Source organism: Acomys minous, assembly GCF_964271855.1.
Source record: "Acomys minous genome assembly, chromosome: 13".
Classification (NCBI taxonomy): domain Eukaryota; kingdom Metazoa; phylum Chordata; class Mammalia; order Rodentia; family Muridae; genus Acomys; species Acomys minous.
Window position 1 is genome coordinate 9,731,223 of NC_140495.1, and position 20,573 is coordinate 9,751,795.

Consider the following 20,573-nt stretch of genomic DNA (forward strand, 5'->3'; position numbering starts at 1 on the left):
CCCAAATTGCTCTTGAACTTGTGGCAATCCTCCTGCTTCAGCCTCTTTAGGGCCGTGCCTGCCTGGTCTGTCCTCTGCTCTCCGAGAAGAGAGCCATGCAGAGCCTAGGTGGCTTAGCTGTCTCCCCCTGTGTCATCACCATAGATAGAGTCAGCAGGAACAGAGGTGTCCTCTCCCTAAGAATCGCCCGTGGAATCTCCCCGATTCATCTCCTGTGGTGATGGTGATGCCGGGCTCATGTTAAACAACCCCACCTTCCAGGCTTTGAAGGGCAGGAGTGTTTGCCCTAGTTACTGCAAAGCCAGTGCACCGCAGGAATACAAAGACCCCTCGAGAAGCCGTTAATGATTAAATCCAGGGCTTTGGGCCTGTTTTCCTCGGAGATTGTTCCTTCCTGAACTTTGCTCCCTCACGCCCCAGGACTCACCCCACCGTAGCCAGCTTGCCTGCTGCTTATAGATCTTGGTTTTGAGGTTCAACTGGAGCTTTCCCTCCAGCACCCAGAGGACAGTGAGCTTATGGTACCTCGTGCCCTGCTTGTAGGGATTCCTCTCTGGGCTTTGTTCCCTAAGGCTGGGAGTAGCTGCCTCCTGTAGTGTTGCAGGAGATGGATGGCTTTGCCTTGGGTGGATGGCCCTGCCCCTCAGGAGCTGGTAGACCTAGTTTGACTGGCCCCCCCAGCCCTCCCTAAACTGGACTTAACCAGTTAGCTTTTGTCCTGACTTCCTGGGCTTTCTTAAACAAAAGGCCTGTGAGTGCCTGTGGAGCCTTATGTTGGGTGTTGCTGGGGGTTGCAGTTGCATTTTTTTTTTTTTTTAAATCCCAGTCTTTTCCTTTTAAGGTGTGACTTGTCCCCTCACTTTATCAGGAAGCCTCTCCCAATTTCGTATTTAGCCTTTTCCTTACCAAAGCTAGATTTTAATTTCAGACATCAAATTATTCTCATGTTTTTTATTATGTGTGTCCTGCATGAGTGTTCTGGGTGGCGTAAGTTTGCCTGATGCCTGATGTTTGTCATGGTGACCTCACACCGGGGTTCCTGAAAGTTTTCCCTAAAGATCTTCATGGCCCCACGCAGGTATCTTCAGTGTCCTTGAAGAGCACTGGGGTCAGATGTAATGACCAGAAAGAGGCTTTTTGAAGTCCATGCAATCCCTATGCTAGCTAGGGATGTGGCTCAGTGGAGGGCAGCCAGAGGAAAGAGCTACTGCGCTGTCTTTGGGTCCCTGCTACCACACAGGTGTGTGTGGACCCCTGCCAGCCCTTGAGCTCTCCCTGAGCTGAGCCACGCACGAGGACACATATGGCAACTCCAGGAGAAGATTTTAGGCGTGCATGCATGTATGCATGCATGTATGCGTGTTGTTTGTATTCATTTTGTTTGTTTTGAGACTAGGTTACTCTATGTCGCACTAGCTGTTCTGGAACTACTGTGTAGACCAGGCAGGCTGGCTTTGAACTCAAAGAGATTCGCCTGCCTCTGCTTCCTGAGCTTTGGGATTAAAATATGCCAACATAGCCAGCTGGCTTGGAACTACTGAAAAAAAAAAAAAAAACCACCGGCATTGTATGATTTCAGCAAAGACTTTAAGCCCAGAGAGAAATTGCTGCAGGGTAGGGTGGGACAAGGCGCTTGGGCAGATCTACACCTGCCCTTTTCTGGTTCAGCATTTGCTTTGCCCAACAGGAGAAGAAATCAGATTGACTCTACTGGGGGTGGGTGAGAGTCTTCCCCCTGTACCGAGAGTTTGATTATGGTATAACTGTGTGTCAGGGGTCCAGCCTTACTTGGTCTCAGTCAGGAGGTCATGCAGTCAGAATGCTGCTTTTTGTTGTTGTTGTTTTCCCTGAGACAGAGTCTCTCTGTATAGCCTTGGCTGTCCTAGACTCACTTTGTAGACCAGGCTGGCCTCCAACTCACAGCGATCCACCTGCCTCTGCCTCCCAAGTGCTGGGATTCAAGGCAAGCGCCACCAAGCCCAGCTCAGATTAAGGCTAGTACGTTTAGAGACTTTCCCAGAACTGTGGACTTTGATGGGTTAGGCGTTTGTTTTAGCTTTAGCAGATGGTGCCCTTCCACCATGGAGTCAGTTGTGCTAAGGTCTGGGGCCCTGTTACAGTGTAGTGACATGGGCCTGTAACACAAGCACATGGGTGGCAGAGGCCAAGAATACAGGGAGTTCAGTCAAAGCCAGCTTCCAGGTGCTTAACGCTGTGAGACGTTGGGGCATGGTTGTGCATGAATCCCAGGCGCCCAGGAGGCAGAGGCAGGAGCATCTCTGAGTTAGTTCTAGGCCAGCCTGGATTGAGACCACATCTCAAAAAATGTTTTTTCTTTGTAAGCTACATTAAAAAAATATTGGGCTGGGGAGATGACTCAGAGGTTAAGAGCACTGTCTGTTCTTCCAAAGGTCCTGAGTTCAATTCCCAGCAACCACATGGTGGCTTGTAACCATCTATAATGAGATCTGGTGCCCTCTTCTGGCCTGCAGGTATACATGGGGGCAGAGTATTGTATAAATAATAAATAAATAAAAAATATTAAAAAAAAAAAAAAGAGTAGACAGTGTTTAAAAAAAAAAAAAAGCCAGGCATGGTGGCGCACGCCTTTAATTAATCCCAGCACTCGGGAGGCAGAGGCAGGCGGATCGCTGTGAGTTCGAGGCCAGCCTGGTCTACAAAGTGAGTCCAGGATAGCCAGGACTACACAGAGAAACCCTGTCTCGAAAAACCAAAAAAACCAAACCAAAACAAAAAAAAAATTATTAAATACATTTTTAAAATTAAGCCACATTTCTTAAGCTCTAATAAAGTTAATAAGATAGGTTTTAGCTAAAGTTGAAATTTGAGCTGGGTGTGGTAGTACATGGTTTTAATCCCAGAATTTGTGAAGCAGAGGTGGTCTCTGTGAGTTCAAAGCCAGCCTGTTATAATAGACATAGTGAGCTCAGGACAGCCAGAGCTATAGAGTCAGACCTTGTCTCAAAAACAAGACCCAAAATAAGGGTGCAATTTGAAGGGTTGTATATTGTCCAGGATGAGGACCAACCCAACCGATGGAATGTAAAAGAAGCCATTGTACCATCACAGCACTTGGCAAACAAACATTTAATCCTCCAGTGCTCTGCTCGCTCTTGGACAGAGTCCAGACCCGTGCCAAGGGGCGGGCCAAGAGGGTTCAGTAAAATAGTCACGCGGAGACTGGACTCAAGTGTAGAAACCAAAGCCCGAGGACCCTCAGGATTAGTTGGCTCCTCTTTGCAGAGGCCCTGGCCAGGTATAGGCCCTTGTGACGGAATTGTCTCCTACCCCCATCCGACACCGTCTATTCTGCAGTTTGGTACAACTTGGAACCCCTTCTTGAGAGGTGGGAGGAAGTGGCTAATCCCCACTTCCTTCCCTGGAGTTTTACGAGCCTGAGGGAGCCTGCCTTACCCTGCCTTAATGGTCATAAATGACCCTCTCCTGAAGGCAGGGCCAGGCCCCTATCATTCTCAGCCCGAACCCCGGTGTGGCACTTATTAAGTGCTTTTTGATGGCAGCAGCGCTGGTCTTCTGCAAGTGGGAGGTGGAGGAGAAGCTCTAGCTGGGAGGCCACCTGGGAAGGGACATCCCTCCTGACACAGTCAGCCTGGGCCTGCCAGGGTGTTGGAACACCGTTGTCCAGTAGTTGCCAGAGGAGTGTGTGTAAGTAGGGGACAGTCAGGGCCTCAGCAACTGAGGGGCCCTCTCTGCTCCCACCTCATCATATCTGGCTGGAGAGACAATGGATTAAAGGGAAGAGGACCATACATGCAAAGGTGGGTTTGTGCTTTGGAGGTTGATGTGGCTTGCCAGACGCGCCCCCCCCCCCCCCCCGCCTGGGTTTGGGTGCAAAGGGTCTTTGGAGCTACATGGCTATTGGAGGCTCTGAGTGGCCTTTGGGGCGCTGCACTCTGTGCAGGACACTGACCAGCAGAGGGTTGATTAGCAGCAGGACTGATCTCCTGCTAATAGGGCCCTCTTTTCTCTGCCAACTAATCCTCCTGCCAGGGTTTTAATGACTGCTCAGTCTCCTCCAGGAAGCAGGCTTAATGCCAGCCTGGGTACTTATCCTGTTACCCTGCTGGGTTTGAGAGCTGATGCCAAAGAGGCACCTCCTCCTAGGAGCCTGCCCTTTTCTGAGAATCTTCCTGAAAAGTCCCTCTGAATTTTAATGTTGTACAAGTAACTTCAGGCAAAGTAAGGTGTCAGAAAACCAGAAAAGAGTCTAGGCCTTCCTTGGTCTTTTCTTCAAAAACCCAGGCTGGCTCTCACACCGGGAGCAACCTTGGCTTCCCAAGTACGGGGCTTATAGGCACACACTGCCATACCTGGTTTAGAAGTGCTTTCTTCAAAAAGCGTTTTTAGTTGCTGCCTGCCTGCCTGCCTGCTTGTCTTATTACATTCCTGGTTAGTGTGAGCCCTTAAATCAGTGCCTTCTCTTGTTTGTTCCTTCTTTTATAATGAGTTAGCTGAGGCCAGAGGGTGGGCTGTGAATTGCACGTGCCAGGTCTTCCACCTAAAACTAACTCTCAGATGTGCCCAGTGTCCCCGACCCAGCTGAGCAGCTTCTTCTGGGGACCAGGTTTGTAGTAGGCCCTTTGAGTACTGCCCACCACCCACCAGATTGGTTCTTAGAGGCATAGGCATTTCCTACATACCACCGGCACTGTGTGTAGCCAGGGCTCTCTAAGATTGGTGTGTAGGCTTAGAGCATTTACACATTCAGCCCCCTGTGTAAATGGCCTTGGGACCTTTTTGGGTTCTTCCTTGCAAACCATCACCTTGGGCAGAGAAACTGTCTTAAAAAATTATTTTTCTTTCTTTCTTCTTTCTTTCTTTTTGGTTTATTTTATTTTATTTTATTTTGGTTTTTCAAGACAGAGTTTCTCTGTAGCCTTAGCTATATCCTAGACTCGCTTTGTAGACCAGGCTGGCCTCGAACCCACAGCAGTCTACCTGCCTCTCCTGAGTGCTGGGATTAAAGGCGGGTGCCACCATGCCCGGCCCCAAAAATTATTTTTTATTGATAGCTCATATGTTATTGTTATTATTAGCATACTCCTCACCTCACACTGGGTTTTGTAGAAAGAAGCACCTTCAACTAACATCAGTGATCTTGAAGTAAGCTGTCCATTCACTGAGGTCACCCGTGCTGTGCCGTATGCTTTACTTACTATATTATTTCTTGCCAGGTGGTGGTGGCACATGCTATAGTCAACGCAGCACTCAGGGTTAGGGAAGCGGAAGCAGGCGGATCTCTTGAGCTCAAGGCCAGCATGGTCTACAGAGTGGCTTCCAGGACACCCGGGCTACACAAAGAAGCCCTGTCTCAAAACGAAAACAGTAGAATTTATTTGTGAGAAAGGGGTGTTGGGAACACATGGCTTAGTTGGTAGATTTTGTTGTTACAGAAGCATGAGGGTCTGGGTTCAGATCCCCAGTATCCACATAACAGCCGGGTATAATGACACACATAGTGGGGGGGGTGTCGGGAGCCTGGAGATAGCGGATCCCGGGGATCCCAGGCCAGCCAGCCAGCCAAGGAGTTAACAGGTTCAGTGAGAAACCAATCCTGTCTCAAGAAATAAGAGTGGTGTGTGATCAAGGGAGACACTCAACACTGACCTCTGGTTTCAGCATACAAGCACATAAACACATGCACACACCGCAAAACATACATCATACGCATGCATGGATAAAACTAAGGCTGAGCGCCCGGTGTGGTGGTGCAAACCTTTAATCTCAGCACTCGGAAGCAGAGGCAGGCGGATCATTGTGAGTTAAGAGGCCAGCCTGGTCTACAAAGCGAGTCCAGGATAGCCACGGCTAACATAGAGAGACCACCACACCTGGCTGAAAAACCAAAGGGGGGGGGGCGTGGGAGGAAAGGTTGGGCACGGTGGCACAGTGCTTTCTACCTGTCGTAATCTCAGTGCTTGGATGGGGCTGTCTTGCTAGGATATCAGGGGTAGCCTGGCCTAGAATAGCCCCTGCCCTTTTTTTGTTTTTTGTCTGCCTCTGCCTCCCAGAGTGCTAGGCCTTTTTTCTTTTCTTTTCTTTTCTTTTTTTTTAAGATGGCGGTGATCACTTGTGGCCCTGTGTTTTCTTTGTCCACTTGACCGCTGACAGCCATGTAGGCTGGTGGCTGATCTTGTGGCCGATGTTGCCCTGATGAGGGTTGTGAATGCCTCACACCAACTTAAGTATGCTCATGGGATAGCTGTGTTCTCAGCGGTAGGAGAGACCTTCACTCTGTCCTTCAGAGAATAAGCACCTCGGCCGTAGCTGTGTTCACATCTCTGCATTTGGCAAGTGCGCCTGTAGCCCCCCATGAGCTTTGTTCTCTGGACCCCAGCCGCCTCCTCCAAGGACAGATGGTGGATGCTCTGACAGCTGAGGCTTGCCGCGGGCCTGCCTTCTCTCTATCTCCACGTGGAGCTGTTCTCTCTATTGAGTCATAAGGAACATCCCGCTAGTGCTCTCTGCTCAGGGTGCTTGGATTCCTTGTCCATAGGCTCCATACCTCTGGTATCCTGCAAGCACAGGACGCTCGTCGCCAGCTGTGCTCCTGGGCCTGGGGTGTGTTCTTCCCTGCTGCCTTGTTCTGTGGTTAGGGGGGAATCCTGCCCAGGGAGTTCTGCAGGGTCTGGCCTGCCAGCTCTTATCTTGTCTCAGAAGTCAGCTGGTCTTCCACTGTCAGCCCTCACAGCAGCAGAGGCTGAGTCATCAGGACACGCTGTGTGAGGCTGGGACAGGCTCCTCCTAAGGAAGCAGGGACACTTGGCTGACTCTTCACGCTTCAGCACTTAACACAACTGCATGTTCTTTTCATGCCAATGTTTGGCCAATGATGTCTGGGAGTTTTTACTTAGCTTTTTCCAGGCATGCCAGTGCCAGGTGTTTTTTTATTTTTTGTTTTGTTTCATTTTTTTTAAATCCCCTGCCCACCATCCTCTTTGGGTTTTGTTTTGTTTCTTGTTTAGGAGACAGTTACTGTGTAGTTCTGGCTGTCCTTAGGTAGGCCAGGTTAGCCTTGAACTCAAGAGATCTGCCTGCCTCTGTTCCAAGCGATGGGCTTGAGGGTGTGTGCCACCCTACCCGGCAAAACTAAGAATGTTGGGGAGATGGCTCTTAGGGGTAGGGAAGTAGAGCCTGAACCCAGGGACTAGGGTGTGGGGCAGCCTTAGGTAGATCCTACCGAGGCCTCTGAGCACTTTTTGTCTTTTGTTTTTCAAGACAGACCCACTCTCTGTAGACCAGGCTGGCCTCAAAATGAGGTCTGACTGGTTCCGCCTCCTGAGTGCTGGGATTAAAGGTGTGGGCCACCACTGCCTGGCACATTTTTGGGTTTGCTTTCATCACACCTGTGCTTTCAGAGGGCCCAGGTGTGATCCCAGTGCCCATGGTGTGTCACAACTGGTTTCCAGAGACCTGTGGGCAGTGCATACATGATGCATACATGGAGGCAAAAACATGTCTTCCTCTTTTTTTTTTTTTAAAGACAGAAATGATTCTTGTTGAAATACATAGAAAACTGAATCCACATCTCACCATGACATTCCCCCCAAAGATTGAAAAAAAAATTTTTTTTTTCCTATTTTCTGAGACAGAATTTCTGTTTAGCCTTGGCTGTCCTTGCCTGTCCTGGACTTGCTATGTAGACCAGGCTAGCCTCCAACTCATAGTGATCCACCTGCCTCTGCCTCCTGAGTGCTGGGATTATAGGTGTGTGCCACCACCGCCTGGCTGGTTTTTTTTTTTTTTTAAACAGTGTAGCCCTGGAACTTGACATGTAGACCACATGTAGAGATTGCCAGCCTCTGCTTCCCCAAGTGGGGATTGAAGGTGGGTGGCCTCTACACCCAGCTAGATTTATTTATCTTTTCTGTATTGTGTGTGTTTGCTTGCGTGTAAGTGTGCGCATGTCTGGAAGAGGATGTTGTGTCTCTTGGAACTGGGATCTTCCAGCAGAGGCAGCTGTGGGCAGTGCTGGGTCCTCTGCAAGAGCAGCAAGCACACTTAACCTCTGAGCCGCCGTCCACTCAGCCAACCTCTTAGCACATTCCTAGGTCTAAGTTTTCAAGCTACAGTTAATGAAAGGATCACGGGGCACCGTGGAGCTGATGGTACTTGACCCACTGGGCTAGGTGGCCCGGTGTTTTAGGGCCGTGCCTCACTACACCTTCCTTCTCATTAGCAGAGTGGACAGCTCACCCAAGAGGAGGCACCACTCTGTAGCTCCCAAAGAACTACACTAGCAATTTCAGGGTGCTAAAAAAAGGGGAAGCTGGCAATGCATGCAGGCAGAGAAAGGAGAGTGGGCTGCTGTACCACTGTTAGAACAGCGTGCTTTCTTGGGGGGGGGGGGGCAGCAAGCGTTCTGTTGTTCACTGGCCTGCAATTGCTTACCAGGCGAGTGTCCCTGGAACTCTTTGTCTCCTGAGGAGATAGGAACAAAGGCCCTGTTCTGGTCCAGCTGCCATCTTGGACCCAGTTATTTCATCAAGACCTTCTGCTTTCTTTGGACTATAAATTGATTATCGGTTCCCTGGAGGGGAAGTAGCCTTTTGGATTTTGGGGCAGGATAGTGGCCTGGGCTGGGCTGGGCTGAAGCATCTGGGGCACCCCTTGGAAAAAAGACACTGAGGGCTGTGTCTTGGTGTCCGACCAGAGGGAGGGTGGGGGTTGGGTCTCCCCAGCGCCTACATTTCTACTGCTGGGTTTTACCCCTGAGGGGGTTGTGGAGAAGTCTGAGGTATTGGGAGCAGTATTGGAGAGGAGGTAAGAATGTGTGTGATAAGAGGCCTTGGGAACGGGACCAGGCATGACAGCATCTGGCCAGAGATCTCACCCTACCTCGCTCTGGAGATAATGCTACTGATGTCAGGCCTGGTTCACCCAAGAGGAATGCATTCTGGACCTGTTTGTGACTTAATGAGGAACCACTGGGCTGCCAGGGCTTCAACAAAGAGGCAGTCATCTGTTGTAGCAGTAGTTGTCTGGAGAGGAGTCTTGTTACAGCCTGCCAGGGCACAGGAGCCTGCTGCTTTCCACTCTGACCTGGGGCCACTTTCTAATTGTGTCCTTGAGCAGACTAGGCCATGCATGCCCACTCTCCATCTATAAAACAGTGGTAGTGACTGTAGTCATCCCATCGGACAAAGCAGTAGGACCTCGAAGTCATTTGCATGCACACACACGCGTATGCGCACACACACATATCAGTGCTTCTGGTAAAGCTTGGATAAATGATGTCAGAGTTCCCCCTACCCGTGTTAAAAGTCTTTGTGTGTGTTTTATGGGGAAATGAAGCTTGAGGTAGTCACACCCAGTCCTGAGGATCACCCTCACGGTCAGGTGTGCCATGTTTGTATCTGGGACTACTATTACTGTTTTGGATTTACTTTTATGTATACGAATGTTTTGCCTGTGTTTATGTATGGGCACCACATGTGCCACCACATGTGCATCTGGTGTCCCTAGGGCAGTGGACACTAGAGTGAAAAGTTGTGTGAGCTACCATATGGCTGGGAACCAAAGCTGGGCCAATCTTTCCAGCCCCTTAGAGAATGAGACTGTGTGTGTGTGTGTGTGTGTGTGTCTGTCTGTCTGTCTGTCTGTCTGTCTGTCTGTCTCCCGGGGGAGGACTGACTGACTGATTCTGTGTGTGTGTATATGCACAGGTGAACCCTGAGACAGGGTGACAGACACTGTGTAGTGCTGGCTTTCCTGTAACGTGTTAGGTATACCAGGCTGTCTAAGAGATTCACCCGCCTCTGCTTCCTGAGTGCTGTTGGCACCAAAGATGTGCACCGCCACCTCCAGCCTCTTCTGGCCTTGAAAAAAGAAAGAAAAAACAAAACAAAACAAAACAAAAACAAGAAACGAAACAAGATGGTCACTTTTGTCATGGCTCAGGCCTATCTATACTTTTAGTTATTAGGGATGCTGAGCCAGCGGGTGGAGGTTCAGGATAACAGCCTGGGTAACTTACTGAGACTCAATCTGTGTCCTGGGTTCGACTCCACTCCTCAGTTCTTTTACGGCTCTCAGAGCTGAATCCCTGGACGGTACTGCTCAGCAGTGCACTACTAGCCTAGCCTGATTCTGGCCCAGGGCTCAATTCTTCATGTAATATGTATAGGCTTTATGAGGAGCAAGTGTTGGCGTTGGCCTTGAGTCTGCCCCGGTTATTACACTTTACTAAAAAGGTTTTGCTTAGACTTTGAGGACAGGGAAACTACGGCTGGCCCTAGGGTATTGTGGATTCTGTCTTTTCTTCTGGGTGCTTTGCTATCTGCCCCGAGAAGGCTGGGGTGGAAGCCATACCCTGTTTTGGTGGAATGAATTAGCTTTACAGACCAGGCTAGGAAGACGCCTTAGGTGCCCTCATTCCCCAGGGAGCAGACACAGCTGTACTGGACAGAGATAGCAGGCGGCTCCGGTGCAGCCATTGTGGTGTGTGACAGCTAAATGGGTTTCCTAGACTTTGTAGGAGTCCTGCAGTCAGCCCGTGGATCAGCAGTGGATCCAGCTCGGCCTGGCTGGAAGGAGTGAGGCACCGGCCGCAGCAGGTGCCTCAGCAGATGCTCTCCCGTGCTGTGCTTCCTGAGCTGCCTGCCACCTCCCACAGATGGCCAGGCTTGCTCACACTAAAAGGGGCAAAACTAGAAAGCCTGTTAGTGCTTTTTCAGGGAGAGCCTGGACGTTCCCCTTCCCTCGTGGGAAAGCGTTCCTTCACATGGACTACAGTTTTGTCCATGCTTCTGGGAGGCCAGTTGTGTGTGTCATTTTTCTGTCGTGCCTGGCCCCCCTTTCTCTTCTCTTGGCTTTTTGTTGTTTGTAGGGGTCCTGTGTGCTTTTCGCTTGCAGACTGTAAAGTCACCTCTTCGGAAGATTCCGTGTCAAATTGCCGATGGATATCGGGGGTGGGGGTGGGGGCAGGGAGAGGGGGGTGTGGACGGTGGCTTTGCTGCTTTCTGTCACAGTTCTGTTCTGGTGAGATGCCAGCCCATTCTGCTAAATCGAATCATTGTGTACCAAAAACCATTATTTTCTTCATTTTCTTCCTCAGCTGTTTATTGAGCATGGGATTGCCAGGTGGTTCCCAGGGCTGCAGTTAGACAGTGACCCCCCCACCCCCACCCACCACACTTAGTCGGAGGAGTGAAAAGTGCTAAGAAGGAACTCTGGGGCAGGGTGGTGGCACACACTTGAGTTAGAGGCTGGCCTGGACCAGCACCTAGTTGGCAGCGAAGTGTTTGAGGAAGTGATGAGGGGAGCCAGGCAGACTAATAAGCAGGAGGGTTGGAGCAGGCAGTTAGCTGCCCTCTGAAATCTAAACCCAAGGGCGCACACAGTGTCAAGGGAGAGGATGCCAAAGGCAGTGGGGGAGGCATCTCCTGGCCGTTCGGACTTCTTTTTCGAAGCACAGGGACAGGGATCACAGCATGCACCGCCATGCCTGGGTCTTAGACCTCTTAAAGGGCTCTGTCCTCTGCCTGGGGGAGAGACCAGCAGCGTGGGGGTGTCCTAGGATTTTCTCCCTCACTTACGGCTTGCTGGACTGGGCACATGTGTGGCAGGACAGAGCATACTGCACAGTGAGGAAGTGCACAGTGTTGGAAGGGCCGACCACTGTGCTTCCTCGGTGGAGACAAGGGCAGCCGCTGGCCTGCAAAGGAAGTTGGGCTGAGGCAGTGTCAGGCAGTCAGCCAGTGCACCCCTTACAGCTCCGGCTCCTGGGATCGCTCAACATTCTTTCCCGTGGGCACACAAATTACCTAGGCTGGAGAATGTCGCTGAAAGGTTTTGTGGATAGGGACCTCCTTCCTCAAACAAGGTCCTCCTGTAGCCCAGGCTAGCCTTGGTCTGTTGATACAAAAATTCTGATCCTCTTGCCTCCACTTTCTTCTGAGTGTTGGGATTACAAGCATGTGTGCTACCATACCTAGTTTATGTGAAACTAGGGTTCAATTAAACCTAGTCAGGGCTGTGTGCGCGCTGTGAGCAGCTGAGCTGGCGCAGGGCAGGAGGGTTCATGGCTCCTATCCTTCCCCTCCCAGCCACTTAATTTAGTCTTACAAGAGGCAGCACACAAGTGCTCTTCCAACACAGCCTCACAGGTCTGTCAGCTATGTATTTTAAGGCAGGGTCTCATAGCCCAGGCTGGCCTTGATTGCCTCCCTGTGAACTTCTGGTCCTACACCTTACCCTTTGAAAGCTGTGGGGATGACAGATTTGTGCCACCAAGTTTAGTGCAGTGCTGGGGATTGAACCCAGGGCTTCCTGGCGTCCTAGTCAAATACTGTCAGTTGAGCAGCATCTTCAGGCCTTGTCTTGTGCCTTCTGTGTCACCTGGTCCTCTTGTCGGTGCTAATAGAAGTTGAAACAGGGCTTCCTGGAACCTATCTGAAGGTTGCTGTGCCTAGTGTTCTTCTAAAGCCTTAGATTATGGAACTGAATCAATCAAGCAATCTCCCTCCCTCCTCCAACTCAGAGATCCACTTTTTCCTCTCTGTCTTTCCCTGCCCCCTGATATGCTGGTGTCTGGGACAGTGGAGGCGGGAGACCTTGTCACCACCCCTGTGAAGCTGAGCAGGAGGTCCTCAAGTGGCCTCTTTCCCAGTTATGTTAATTAGCACCGTGCCGTTTGAGGAGGCTCATCCAAACATGACACACACCTGTGGCCCGGTACTGAGCAGGACCTCATCGCAGACTTGATATTATCTCGTTACCTTTATTTTTCCCGATAAAGTAAAAACCAGCCAGGCTCCCAATGCTTGGGAAGCAGGAAGATGGCCATAGGTTTGAGGCCAGCCTGGTGGTCCATGGTGAGGAGCTGCTGGGCAGCCCAGGGCTAGAGTGAGACAATGTCTCCCCTCAGCAAACAAAGGGCAGTTATGTTTTTGTTGTGTGTCATAGGATAGAATAGGATGGCTTGGGACTGACTTGTGTAGCCCAGGTTAACCTTGCAAGAGATAGCCTCATTTTCTGAATTTCTATAAAGCTTTGTCACGTCCACCTCACCTCCCCCACATCCCAAAGAGGCCAGTAGTAGGTGCATGTTTGGTAACTCTATCCCAGGCCATTAGTAGTCTGTTAGTATCTGAGTTTCTCTTTCTTTTCCTCTTGACCAGTTTGTGCGTTTCCCTTGGCTTTCCAAACCACCCAACCCCATGGCCCCCCACAAAACAGGCAGTGGGCAGAGGAAGGAAGCCTGCTTGGCTACCTCAGGAAGGGTTTCAGGTGTACAGATAAGGTTCCAGGCCATCTACTGAGCCCGTCCCATTCTCAAGTCATGTCCCTAAAGCATTCCTTTTCTTGCCTAGAACTAAGAGAGAGCACCCTGCCCCAACAGGCAACAGGATTCGAAACCCTCCCATATTCATCTTGGATGGGTCTGGCTTGAAAGTATGTAATTGACACGAGCAGTGATCGCTCTTATTTCCGGCTGGACGCTGCTCATGAGAACATCTGAGGTCAGGTGCATGCCAGGGTGGCAGCTGGGACATTAATGATTTCATAGGTTTTGTGTGACACACCCCCACCCCTCCACCAGGAGTGCTATAATCCGGACTAGGGATTCTAGTCTGTCTGTCTGTCTGTCTGTGTTCGTTCGATCCTTCCCTCCTTCCTTCCTTCCTTCCTTCCTTCCTATCTTCCTTCCCCCCTCCCCCTCTCCCCCCCTCCCCCCTCCCAAACCTCCACGCAGTCAGCCCTCCTGTGAGATAGAACTTAAGGTAGTATATAGAGTAAAGTAATACCTAATGGGCGATTGTGGGAAGAATGACCAGATTAGAAGCAAATTATGTGGGGCCACCAGAGGATTTATGAGGCCTTTATTAGGGAGAGTTCCGGAGAGGAGTCTGATTCAGAGTCTCAGGCCCGTATGCATGTTGTTGTTGGATGTGTGTCCCTGGTATTGGAGTCTGAGGGGTTTGTTGTTTGTTTTGTTATTAAGTTTTTAGATTGACTTATTTTAATGTGAAAAAGTATTTTGCTTGTATGTATGTACGTCTGCACACTATGTGCGTGCCTGGTGTCTGCTGGGGTCAGAAAAGGCATTGGGTCCCCTGGAGCTGGTGTTGGGGACAGTTGTGAACTCCTTTGGGTTACCTACCTGTGTGACCACCTGAGGCATGCCCGTCACTCCTGAAAAGGGCTGGGGTTCCAGGCCCCCCCTGCAACCCCCCAGGCCCCCCTGCATTCACTCACACTTGTTTCTCTTGTTTTCTACCCTCTTTGGGTTCCAGTTTCTTTCTCCAGAAGGGGAAGGATAATTAGAGTCATCTTCGTAGTTGACGAAACCAGTAGCTCTCCATATAACCTGCATAGCTGATGAGGAGGGTGTGTTTATTTTTTTTGAGTGTCTCTCACCGTGTAGCTCTGGGAACTCAATATGCAGGCCAAGCTGGCCTCAACTTGACTGTTGTCTCCCAACTGCTGGGACCAAAGGTGGCCATGCTTTTGAACAGTTTTATTTTATTTTTCAGGCACAGTTTCCTGTGCCCCAGGCTGGCCTGGAACTTGCAAAGTAGGTGAGGATGACTTTGAACCCTCCTGCTTCCACTGGGGTTACAGGTGTGCACCTCCCCAGCTGCATGGAGATTGAACCAGGCTTCACACACCCTTTTGTTTTAATCTTTAAGTTCTGTGTGTGCTTGCATGCAGGTTATGTGGGGCTGGGCATGGCAGCAAATCCCAATGCCCTGTGGGTTTTGAGGCTAGCCTGATCTACATAATAAGTACATAGAGAACCACCCTCTGTCATTCATCCCAGAAGTAAACAAATTTGCTGGGTCTTTGGAGGAGGAGCCTTCCTCACCTCCCTACCCCACAGCTCCTCAGACCAAGTACTGGTTATATTAGTTGTGATTTCATAACTACTTAGCCTGCAACTACTTAGCCATGACGGAGTGGCCCGGAAATTCTAGAAGATTTAGTCAATGAAGACCCAGTAGGCCCAGCACTTGGGAGACTTGAAACAAGAAGGTGATGCAGGTTTCAACCAGAAACACCCTGAATCTTTCTGATCTGAGTTGAGGCTGTAGACCAGCAGGAGGGAGCAAGCCTGATTCCATTCTTAGCGCTACACCAAAACATTGTGATGGTACTTAGAATACAGGCCACTTTGCGATATCATTAGAAATCACACAGCTGACAGGAGGATTTTAAAAAAAAAAAAAAAACCTGTTTGGAAAAATTGGCCTCAGCTGGTGGTGGCCCAGTGCTTTGGGAAGCAGAAAGAGACCAGGGTGTGGGAGCGGGATGGGGGGCGCAGGCAGATATCTGAGTTTGAGGACAGCTAGGGCTACACAGTCTTGTAAAACAAAAAGGAAAGAAAGGTTGGCTTTACTGCATTGCCAGTGCTGGCTTCCAACTGTGTGTGTGTGTGTGTGTGTGTGTGTGTTTTAAAGATTTATTTATTTATTAATATGTATAGATTTCTCTACCTGCACACCGGAAGAAGGCATCAGATCACATTATAGATGGTTGTGAGCCACCATGTGGTTGCTGGGAATTGAACTCAGGACCTCTGGAGGAGCAATCACTGCTCTTAACCTCTGAGCCATCTCTCCAGCCCCAGTTTTTTGTTGTTTGTTTGTTTGTTTGTTTGTTTTGAGACAGGGTTTCTCTGTGTAGCCTTGGCTGTCCTGGACTTACTTTGTAGACCAGGCTGGCCTCGAACTCACAGCGATCCACCTGTCTCTGCCTCCCGAGTGCTGGGATTAAAGGTGTGCACCACCACGCCTGGCTGCTGGCTTCCAACTGTAGAACTCATCCTGCCACAGCCTGATGCTGTTGGATCCAGAATTCAAAATGTCTGCCTGGGCTACACAAAACTGTCTGAATAAATAAGGAAAATAATAAACAAACCTGGACTAGAGGGATGGCTCAGTTGTTCTTCCAGATGACTGACGCCCTCTCCTGGTGTCTGAGGGCATTGTATGCAAAACATCATACACATAAAATAAAAATAATAAAAACTCAAAACCGCCGCCTTATGGCATGTATTAGTTTTATTAGTGCTGAGTAGATGCTACATTCTTTTATTCAGTTTCTTTTCTTTGTTGTTGTTTTTATTGTTGTTGTGAGCCTAGCCTTTAATGGCTGAGCCATGTCTCCAGCCCTCATTTTAATTTTTTGAGACTGGATGTCGTCCGTCCCTGCCCCCCCTCTCCCCAACTTGCTATGTAGACTAGGCTGGCCTCAAACGGTGGTCCTCCTACCTTTGTCTCCCAACTGCAGGAGCGTGCTACCACACCGGCAACATTATCTTTTTAAAAGTCCGTGAAGTAGCCAGGCCTGGTGGCCCAGGCCTTTAATCCCAGCGCTCAGGAGGCAGAGGCAGGCAGATCTCTGTGAGTTGGAGGCCAGCCTGGTCTACAAAAGGAATCCAGGACAGCCAAGGCTGTTACACAGGGAAACCCTGTCTTGAAAAACAAATGTAAGTCTGAATTAATTGTGCCCTTTTCTTTCTGTACCGTTTCCTTCCCTCTCCCCATCTCTCCCAGTTGCGGAGTCACAGGCATATGGCTCCTGCTGAGGGCTTGCTCACTCATTTTGGCTTTAAGAGTCCTTGCTATGCTTTTCGTAAACATTTGTTTGTAGTGTGTACACCCAGGCAGAGGTCAGAAGAAAGCTTTGCTGGAGTCAGTGGGTCCATGAGCTCAAAAACTCCCAGAGGTCAGGGAGCACCTTTACCCACCAAGCCATCACACCAGCCCGGCCATAGAGCTATTTTTTTTTATTTATGTCCTTTAGCAGATGTTTTTCACGGCTCCAGACTTCAGTTTATTATTATTATTTTTTAAAGTGAGTCTCTGATTCATGTACAACCCACAGAGGAAGGAAAGTACAAACAACAGCTGGGCTCTTGTGCCACCTCACACTTTAGGAACGGGAGGTGTTCAAGGCTTTTTCCTTTGTGAGAGACCAAGTAAGTGTCTTGAACATTTAAGTTAAATTTTTTTTTTAATTTAAAATAAAACTGATAAACAATGGTTTGATAAAGTGCTTCAGCTGAGGCATTTTCACAAACTTGAAAGCACGTGTCGGTTGGTCTGTGCCCCCCCCCCCCCAACATTCCTTATCCAAGTCGGTCTGTATGCAGTAGAACCATTGCCTGAGTTTCTCCCACATGTATGTGATGTGTGTGTCCCACCCGGTACTGGATGGAGGGCCACCCCCATCCTCCCTGCCCCCGCCCCCCCCCCAAAAAAAAAATAAAAAAAATTGGAGCCACACACCCTGTATCTTGTTCACCAGGAGCATTTCATTCCAGTAGGTACAGTGGCCAGCTTGCCTACCTTGTGTTGTTATTATTTATTTTTCTTAGTCTTCCCTCCCCCCACCCCCACCCCCCTGCTCCTTTCCTGCTGGGCCCACATTCCTAGGTCTTTGTCTCTGCTTGGTATTTTAGAAATTTTGGGAGAGGAAGGCTGCGAGGGGTGGGGCGTTGTAAAGCTGGGGGCAGGGAAGGGGGTGGTCACTTGGAAGGGTCAGAGGTCAGGCCAGCTCCATTTAGCTAGAGCAGCCAGATTGTCGCCAGGCCCGAGGGGGCGTGTCCATGCATCTGCCAGGGCATCTCCAAACAGGCGGCCTGTAGGCCCTGGAATTTCTGCCACCAGCACACTCCACTCCTTCCCTTTCTTTTCCCTTGTTGTGGCTGCCACTTCTGGGGCCACAGACTCCTGCAGTCGTTCTCCACGCCATGTGGGTCCTGGGATCAGACTCTCAGGTGTGAGGCTCAGCAGCCAGCACCTTACCCCACGGAGCTGGCTCCTTAACCCCCAGTTAGTCCTTTTCAAGTAATTGCCCAGTTGTTGCAAAGACTTCCCGCAGTGCTCTTCCTCACTTGTTGCTTATGTGTCTGCAGTTCTAAAAAAAATTCTGTCTCTCTAGTCTTAGAAATGGCAGGAGGACACTCAAAAAATATAACTAGTTCAAAACTAGAAGACCTAAAAACTGATCTTATTTTATGGTTTTGTGACTCTAAAATTGCAATATCTTATATTTTAAATAAAAAAAAAAGCCCACGCACTTCAAAATTTGTAGTTTATTAGTTATAAGATACTGAGGCAGTTCTACGCATCTGTAGATTCTGTTATTAGCCACTTGGGTGCCTCTGCCCCTCCTAACCCGGCCTGTCTGAACCCACAAGGCATCTGTCAGGGTTTGCTCCCGTCCCCTGTAAGGTGATTCCAGGCCATGTTTCACGTGGGACCCCCTTTGACTCATTTTGGAAGCTTTTGGGCTCAGCTCTCCTGACACCTCCGCCTGTTCTGGCCAGGATTTCTTTCCCCTACTGTAAGGCCCCAGGGACTCTCCTGTGCCTGGCATCATGTAAGCTCTGTTGTAGGCTGGATAGACCTAAAGGCCTGAGTTTCTTAACACTTGGGCAGTTTCAGCCGAGAATTGCTTGAAAGCCGTTTGCATCCTGTTGTCCGGCCCCCAGATAGGCTGGTTCCTGGGATTTTGAAGGTTGGAAAGAGACTGTGGGTCCTAGTCAGAGACCCTATATTTTTCCAGATTAGAGGGGAGCTCAAGCCAGTCAGGGGAAGCCACTGGGCAGGTGGTCCTGGCTCCGAACCCTGAAGTGTGCTTCCTCTGGTCCTGGAGAGAGCCCTGTAGACTGGCCATGTGCTTTCACTCATGTCTGGAGAAAGCAAAGGGCCTTCTTCGGTGAGTCCACATAGCTGCCACAGAGTTGCCTAGCTTAGAGGCACCCACCCTTCTTCTGGTGGGAGGTTTTCACACTTCATTCTCTTTAGGAGGGGAGTGATCTGCCCAGCCAGTCCCTTGGCAGACGGAGGAGAGGGGGCTGAGGGAAGGAACGCAGCGGGGTTGCCGAACCCAGTAGAGTTGCTTTTCTACCCAGCTGAAATTTACTAGGGATTGCTCTGGATTCATTCATCTCAGCATTTTTTTTGGGGGGGGGGCGGTTATTTAGAATTCTCTTGGGAATGTTTAGATTTAGCATACAAGGAGGACCATGTCTTAAGGGAAGACTTGCTTAAAAAGTGATTGGTCAGTCTCAAAGGTAGGACTAGCGCCAGCGCCGCCTGTGTTGGTTAAAAAGTGACCAAAACTGGTCACACAGTCACACTCTTACCATTCCCGTGGCAGGCTCCACACAAGATGCCCTGTCCACTTTTCTGTGAGATTAAGAATAGCCTAAATCTGTCTGTCTCTGGGTGCAGGATCGAAGTACCCACCTCCTTGCTAAACTCCAGGGGCACAGCGCATTTCACCACACCAAACTACCTATGCGGTGGCAAATGGACCTGGGGAGGAAGCATGGGGCGGAAGCGGCAGCCCCTTTCTCAGCTCCAGTCTGGAGACCTCTGCCTAAATTAACCTTCTAGCACCTCCCCCAAGGGAGAGGGTGGTGGCTCCCTCCAGCTTTTTCCTGGCTACTGGGTCCTAGACTCACACAGCTTTTTGTCTTGGGTGGGTTAACCAGCTCTGTTCTTGGTTTGGAGTGTCCCTGCTGTGTGGTCTGAGCACCCACACCCCCTCCTGTCTTCACGTGGAGATTTAAGTGTGTTGCTGTGTGTGGCAAAGAATCCAGCTTACACATTGATTCCTTCCAGCAGACATTTACAGAGGGAGGAGAGTGGCCGCTTTCCATGCAGAGTCCTCGCCCCTGAAAGCCCCCTGTCTGTCAGCAGGTGATGGGTGGGTGTCCAGCCCTTCTCTTTCCCCTAGCTCACATGCTCTTAGGGAAGCTGTTTGCTGGCCTGGCTGCCCCCCAGTTTTTAACTCCTTGGGATAATTTGGCAGCGAGAAGAAAGCTAAGAGGCAGGCTGACAGACATTACTTTACTTTTGACCGTAGTCCCCAAAAACTTCCCCCTGTAGCTTGCTGGAGTACCCAGGAGACACTGTGACCACCTTTGCTTCACATGCAGAGAGAGTGGCCACAGAAAGCTTATTCTTTCATTCAGACCACCAATCCCAGAACTTTCTAGATCGATTGAGACATGGGGAGCTCCTCCCCCTTTATGCCAGCAGGACTTGCCCTATCTGGTCCCTGACTTTGTGGTGTCCCTGATTCTAGCTGGAGTGGGCTGTGGCACCTGGGTGGGGTTTCCCCCTGGTTTGGGGCATCTGCTTGGGGAAGACGGTGTCTTGACGAGGGAGGGGGTACACATTATCTGGAGAATGGCTCTGGAATCTGGTATCTAGAGTTAGGGCCATACTGCCTCCCCTTTGTTCATACCTGTCTCTCTGGTCCCAGGTACTGCATCTCTACTGCGACACGTGCTCTGTTCCCATCTGCAGAGAGTGCACCCTAGGCCGCCATGGAGGCCACAGCTTCTCCTACCTCCAGGATGCCCTGCAGGACTCACGGGCACTCACCATCCAGCTGCTGGCTGATGCCCAGCAGGGCCGCCAAGCTATCCAGGTCAGTTTTCTGCCTCCTTGACTCACACCTTCCTTGTCCCTTCTAGAGGGCAATGGAAGGTGGGTACGAAGATTGCACCGCTCAGGTCACCTGACTAGAGACCAGAAGCCTGTTGCTCTACTTGACACGATTTCCAT

General features: G+C 50.1%; 1 protein-coding gene across 2 annotated transcripts in view; it reads left to right on the top strand.

Moving 5' to 3' along the window:
- Window positions 1–20,573, top strand: part of TRIM71 (tripartite motif containing 71) — a 62,576-nt gene that overhangs the window by 21,438 nt on the left and 20,565 nt on the right. For both annotated transcript variants that reach the window (XR_014773959.1, XM_084754526.1), the window contains exon 2: window positions 20,269–20,436. Coding sequence is in view for 1 of the 2 variants with exons in the window: in XM_084754526.1 (XP_084610652.1) it covers window positions 20,269–20,436 (168 nt within the window). In the remaining variant the exon portion in view is untranslated. The remainder of the gene's footprint in view (window positions 1–20,268; window positions 20,437–20,573) is intronic.